Consider the following 6,839-nt stretch of genomic DNA (forward strand, 5'->3'; position numbering starts at 1 on the left):
AATCGCTCGTTTATCAAAGCATCAAAAAGTTTAAACAATTTACCAACTTGAATAGTTGTGTGATATTGTCCATTTTAGGAAGGCTAGGGCTTCAGATCGGATCCTGACACCATCTCAATGTGTCATACATATAAAAATCAGAGAACTGAAAGTTGACAAGTGAATCACCACCTACCTTGCTAACAAATGGACAACTGAAAACTATGTATATTTTTTTATTAGGTATTACCTAATCTTCACAGGCCACATTGTAGTCTGACTCTTGTTTTTATTTATTAGAATATTTGTCTACATTGAAATGAATAGTGTTTTCCATAGAAATTTATTGTTCAAGATATGCATATCATGGCTATTAATGTGGTATGTTTTTGCTATGATTAGGACAGAATAAGCGAAATCACAGGTAAAAGAAAATAAGAACATGCAACAAATAGATTTACGTGGAAACTCTTGCGGAAGACAAAGGAGGTTTCACTATAATAGAGAGAGTATAATGTGGAGAAGACTGAATTTTTTGAATAATTGAAAATAATCCACTAAATCGCACTTATATAGCACGTGCGTACAAATAGGTCCTAGGCCCAAAAACATAAAGGTCCATATACTACCACCACAGACCCCATTGAAAATCATAAACATAGATCGCACCACGAAACTTTCAAGGCCGAAACGTATATATATATATATGTATATATATTTATATATAAATTACATATATGCAATACACACATATCACTTAACCGCGATGGCCAAGTGATATATATTGTCGACTTAGAAACATCAAAGAGGAGAGGGGATGGCTCGCAAAGGACGAGCTTTAGCTAAGGTAATACCAAACTTCTCCTCCATGTCTAATTCTTCTGGCTCAATGTCTGCTTCAAGTTTCCAATTGAAGGAATTCAAGAGTGAGCCCAACATTACTGAAAGCATCCTCAATGCCAGAGGCAAGCCAGGGCACATTCTTCGACCGTCACCAAATGGAATCATCTCAAAATTTTGTCCTTGTATGTCCAAATCCAAACTCAAAAACCTCTCTGGTTTAAACACTAAAGGATCCTCCCAAAAAGTAGAATCTCGACCAATCGCCCATACATTAATTAGTACCTGTGAGTAAGGACATCAAATGAGCGAGTTAGATTATATTTGAATGGACCAAAAGAGCGCTAATCATCAGTGAATATACATGTCATTAACCCGCCCAAAAATTATCTTAGTTAAGATAGACTAAACAATGAGTCATTGCCTTACCCGTTCAACTCTAAGTCTCTAACAAAGTTTTAATTTCTTAATTTGTTGTTTCTTATTTTTCTGAAGAGAAAAAGAAATAAATATACCCCTCAACTTTGCGATTTCTAACGGATATAGCAATCACTAAAAAATCGATACATATATACCTTTGTCATTGAACAAATATAATGGTGCATATATCCCTCGACCCTCGCTATCTAACAAATTATGCATATTTACTCAAAAATTTACCCATTCCTATAAACTACAAAGTAGTTATAAAAATTTCAACTTTCACTTTCTCTCTCGAAAGTGAGCTGAAACACTGCCACTATATCCAATCACCACTTCTCAACCTCCAACAATTTCGACTTTTTGGCTATTATGAATTCAGATGAAGACGAGTCAATAATAGGTGTTCGGAGATTCGTCCAGTGGTATATGAGACTGAGTTGGAGTCTCTATATGGTGGCTCACTAGTCTGGATTTACTAGCGACGGTGGCTGAGACAAATACATAGAGAATTGGTGCGAGAGTACGAAGAGAGTTCGAAGACTCGTCAATGAAGGTTGAAGATGATGTTGTTAGCGGAGATACATAAGAATGATGTATCTATTAAGGGAGTTAAGAGATACATAAGAATATAATGATGTAACAAATTGAAAAGGATAAAAAGATAGATCATGCTACCCTCCATCAAATGTACAAAAACAATTTATCTTACTGAATATTATATTACAGATACATAAGGCATAAGAAAGATGTCTTGGGTTTAAAATCTAACATAAATCATATATCGGAATGCTTTTTGTGCTACTAATACATAAGACTTATGTGTCTGAATGTATCTTTGTAATTAACACATAAGAGATATGTATCGGTACTTATATGTCAGTCATGATTTCGGTAATTATATATCAGACTGTGATGTAAAAATAAAAACAGTCGAGATTAATTGCAATTTAATACTAAATAGTCGAAATTTATGGAATTTGTCCTTTCTTAATGAGGAATATATCTACGCTAAATCACAAATTTAGAGGTATATATATTTATTCCTTTTTCCTTTTCTTAGTAACCAATTAAACAAAAGTTAAAAGTATTTTGACAAATTTTCTTAGGGGTCATTTATGGATTACTATACATATTTAGCTCAAAATCAATCCAATTTTTAGATGGTTTTCACTTGAGCTGTGCCCATTGTGACTCATGGAGAAAATACGCTCCACGCAATCATCTAAATTTGAGCAGGTTAAGCAAATCATATTTTCATCAATTAACTTTAATTTGATTTTCATACCTGTGAGCTCTTAGGAATGATGTAGTCACACAATTCAACATCTTGCTCCACTGTGCGCGGGAGTAAGAGTGGAGCTGATGGGTGCATTCTTAATGTTTCTTTAATAATGCATTGTAAGAATGGGAGTTGAGAAACATCAGCTTCTTCAATTGGAAGTTCTTTTTCAATAATTTCCGCTAGTTCAACTTGAACTTTCTTCATGATCTCCGGGTTTTTAAGTACTTCTGCCATAGCCCATTCCAATGTGGTTGTAGTTGGATCAATACCCGCAGCAAATAGATCCTATAATATTTTTTCATCAAAGTGTATAACCATATATATATATATATATATATATATATATATATATATATATTGCACTAATAAAAAGAAAAATCATAAATTACAATAATTAAAAGAAACTACAATAGATCAATTCACAATTCACCATAACAAATAAACTAATATTTATAATAAAACCAACTCGAACAAATACATCATGCCTCTCTTACCCCAATGAATACAACTTTCTATACATGGTAAAATAATGTCTAAAATCGATAAAAAAATTAAAAATCATAATCAATCCAACCTTAATATTGCATGGACACTAATCATGTTTCTTAATATATCAGATTAAGTTGATATATAATAATATAAATGATAGGAATTAGAATAATAGTGTATATTAAGTTAAACTCATAATAAATTAATCAGAAGAGAATACGAACCAGGAGCATGTATTTGATTCGAGTATGATCCATATCTCTAGGGTCTTTCTCAGTAATACTGAGCAACGCTTCTAAAACATCACTCCTTTCAAAATCTCCCCTTTTCTTTTCCTCCAATCGTTCATTGATCAAATCATCAGAAAATTTAGACAACTTACCAAAATGAATGAGCATACGGCGCCTTATTCCTTGAAGATCAATCTTTCCAAGTATTGGAAAATAATCCACTAGGTTAGGTTTACCTATCTCAGCCATGATACTGCAAATAACGTCCTTCAACTCTATCTTTGAATCCAAAAAAAAAAGTTTGAGATCATAATTAATCATTATCATTATAACAACATGAGTGTATTATATGCAATGCACCATTGAATTACTACATTGGTGGAATTGTAAGGAATAGTCGAGGTGATATGGTTATGGCATTTTCCATTTTTGTTAGTTGTAGTAACAGTAATATAGCAGAGGCTTTGGCAGTCGAGTTTGGAGTGAAATGATGTAAATTTCAAGGATACACTAATTTCACTCTGGAACAACAATCTTTTCACTAATATATGAAGCTGAAACATGTGGTGGACAACATCAGAAGTATCAAGAATAGAATTGGGATTCAAGTAACTCACTGTTTTTGGGAGGGGAAGTTGCTGACAGTTCAACCAAATTGGCTTCCACCTCTGCTCTGAATCTTATTACTCAGTCCCTTTCTCATCTTCCTAAACAGGCTAGAGGCTGCGTTTAATTAGATAAGTGGATGATGCCTAGTCTTAGATGTAAATATGACAAATCCAACTTTTTTGTTAGCTAGTATAGATTGGTGTAGGTACCAGAGGGCAATATAATAATTGTGTTAGCCTTCTGATGGGGTGATATCACTTAGGTTTGATATCACTTATGGTTATGTGTTGTATTAAGGTTAGGCCTAGCCCCCTCTGCCCCTTTTTGCTAATACAACGCTACTCAGAGCTCATCTGGATAATTGATTTAAAAAAAGAAATTACTACAAAAAAAATAAGGGGTCGGAGTGTTAAATCACATTCTTCAGCTCTACCTTTGAATCCGAAAAAGGGTCAGCCAAGTCTTTGGAAAAAAGGGTGTTGGACAACAAGTTGAGATTAGTCTTGAAAACAGCTTGACCTATTTCCATAGCTTCACCTTCTTGGCTACATTTTTCACAATAAGCAATCAATTCTTTCACCTTTTGAGACCTTAGATGTTGATTTGCATCAAGCCTATTGGAAGAGAGGAGGGTGGTGTTCAAGATCCTTCGAAGCATTCGCCATTGAGGATCAAGAGGAAGCCATGCTATAGAAAATTTGCAATAGTTGTGTGCTTGAACGGCATCAAGAATAAATCTAGTCGAAAAAGCTTGATCTTGATTCTTAAGGACTTGTTTTGCAATGGTTGATGAAGAAATGACCACTGTGTTTATTTGACCTAATTTTAAACTCATGATTGGACCATAAATTTTTGCAAGACTGGCTAATGATACATGGGGTTTTGCACCTAACAAGTGAAGACTTCCAATAATTGGCCATGGTGATGGACCTGGTGGAAGTTTTTTGCTACCTCTACTACATATTCTTGCTAGAGTATACAGAAAAATCAAAGCAATAAATGATCCAAACACAAGTGTACAGTAATCCATTATGCCTCTCTCTCACACCCCCTTGCTTCAACTTTGAAAGATGACTGTATAATAATAACTTGTCAGTAACATGTATGTGCTGTACATTTTTTATTAAAAAATAAATAAATTCCCCCATTTCAATGTGTCAACCATTTAAAAATCAAAAAACTGAAAATGGACAAGTGACAACTTTTTTTTTTTATTTAAACAGTGAAAACTCACATTGCCAACAAAACTTTATAGAAAAAATTACAAAATATCTTCTTTTGGTAAGTAAAAAATTATATTACATATTTATCACAATCGATCGTATCATGTTGTCCTACTAATTGTAGAGGACAAAAAGATTAAGAAAAACATATTATATATGTCATGTTGATATTTCTTATTGTATCATTGAGTCATTCACATGTCCTTTTCTGGGGACCAGCGATTTAGTCTGCATGTGTCTCTCAGTTGTCTAAAATATTTTTAAATTAGATATGTATATCATGACAAAATTTTATCATATATAGTGCTTGATTTCTAATTTTAAATAACTCCTACTTTCATGTGGGCAGTTCACTGTATAAAGTGTCCCACGTCAGCAGGGTTCTGAAAAGGGCTGCAACCTAACAAATGTGACGTAGATAGCCTATCCTCATACAAATAATAGTAACTATTTTCATAGCTCGAACTCGTGGCCTACCTTTACGGTTGTTTGATCCAACACCTACCTTCATATGATTACGTAGAGATTCTTCCTGTTCTTTCCAAATTAGGAATTTAACATATTATAATAATTAGATCATGAAATAGGGGTAACTAATGTGAAATTTCATTCAGTTCTAACATATGTTGATTTTCAATACTTTCTTTTTTGTCCAATTTGTTTCTGTACTTTGTAACTACAAGCCTTACTAGATATGCAGAAGTTTGTTCATGTATCTTGTGTGTTTGGTTACAAGTTTCAACTTAAGCAAACATGCAAAAAAGGGGTGGGGGCTCATATGATGGAGTTAGGGGTGTAAGGGAGTTATGCACTTCTTTAATTATGTGATTTTGTCATGATAATATCTACAAGTCTTTCATGTTTAGAGAAAAATGGGAGAACGAATGTAGACAAAAAATTATGCCATATATAATTCGCAAAATATATACGCGTGTATCATATATTTATATATAAAGTATAATGGTGGAGCCAGAATATTGGAGTTCAAAATTGAAAGAAGTAGACACACCAATTAACGAAAGGGGATTCAATATTAGAGCTGTCAATACTGTCACACCCCTTTTTCAACATCCAAAAAGATTCGTTTTAAGTTTCGGAAGGGCTTTTATTAAAGTGACAAAAAATGAAAATTTTGTTACGAAAAGGATTATTTATATTCAAACTCAGAGTCGCCACTTGGCATAATCTGGTGTGCCAAGTCACTGTTGAAAATCCTTTTTCGAAAATAATTTTGACTCTTTTAAACTGATCTGTGAACAGAGATTCCGACTAAGGAATTCTGTTGACCGAGGGGAAGGTGTTAGGTACCCCTCGATCCCGTGGTTTGACCACGGTCGCTTGGTGGAACATATCGGCTAATTTGATACTACGAATGTATAAACCACATAAAACACGTAAAACAATCAAACAACAAACAAAACAAAACGAGTAAAAAATATAATGTCCAGTCCGAGTTATACAGTCCAAAATAGAAAAAAATGTGAGAATAAACACTATCTAACCTACACTAATCCTAACTACGCTCCTGTGCTTTACCCGATGCCTTGGGCTTTCGTCACGAACCTCCTTTACATACATGATATGTCGGGGCATTCCCTGGTGAATAGATAGAAGTACCTCGGGGCATTCCCCGGCCAAATGAGTACAATTGAATTAAATGCGATAAAACAAAACAATTCCAACACATATTTCAAATATTCCAACAATCCACCAATTCTAAATTTTGCCTACCCGAGCCTAGTGCTTGCCTACCCACTCGATGAC

General features: G+C 33.9%; 1 protein-coding gene across 2 annotated transcripts; it reads right to left on the reverse strand.

The window, feature by feature from the left end:
• Window positions 1-450: 450 nt before the first annotated feature.
• On the reverse strand, window positions 451-4,968 carry LOC107865690 (geraniol 8-hydroxylase). 2 transcript variants are annotated; one of them, XM_016711895.2, is made up of 4 exons: window positions 4,286-4,963; window positions 3,238-3,522; window positions 2,528-2,809; window positions 451-1,104 (listed from the first exon to the last, which is right to left on the reverse strand). In XM_016711895.2, the coding sequence occupies exons 1-4, from the start codon at window positions 4,880-4,882 to the stop codon at window positions 781-783; spliced, it is 1,488 nt and encodes a 495-aa protein (XP_016567381.2). In that variant the 5' UTR covers window positions 4,883-4,963; the 3' UTR covers window positions 451-780. The 2 variants fall into 2 exon arrangements, with proteins under 2 accessions (XP_016567381.2, XP_047261367.1); XM_047405411.1 differs by lacking the exon at window positions 3,238-3,522 and having other exon boundaries at window positions 4,286-4,968.
• Between the last annotated feature and the right edge of the window lie 1,871 nt (window positions 4,969-6,839).

The sequence above is a fragment of the Capsicum annuum genome, unplaced genomic scaffold, assembly GCF_002878395.1.
Source record: "Capsicum annuum cultivar UCD-10X-F1 unplaced genomic scaffold, UCD10Xv1.1 ctg78270, whole genome shotgun sequence".
Taxonomy (NCBI): Eukaryota; Viridiplantae; Streptophyta; class Magnoliopsida; order Solanales; family Solanaceae; genus Capsicum; species Capsicum annuum.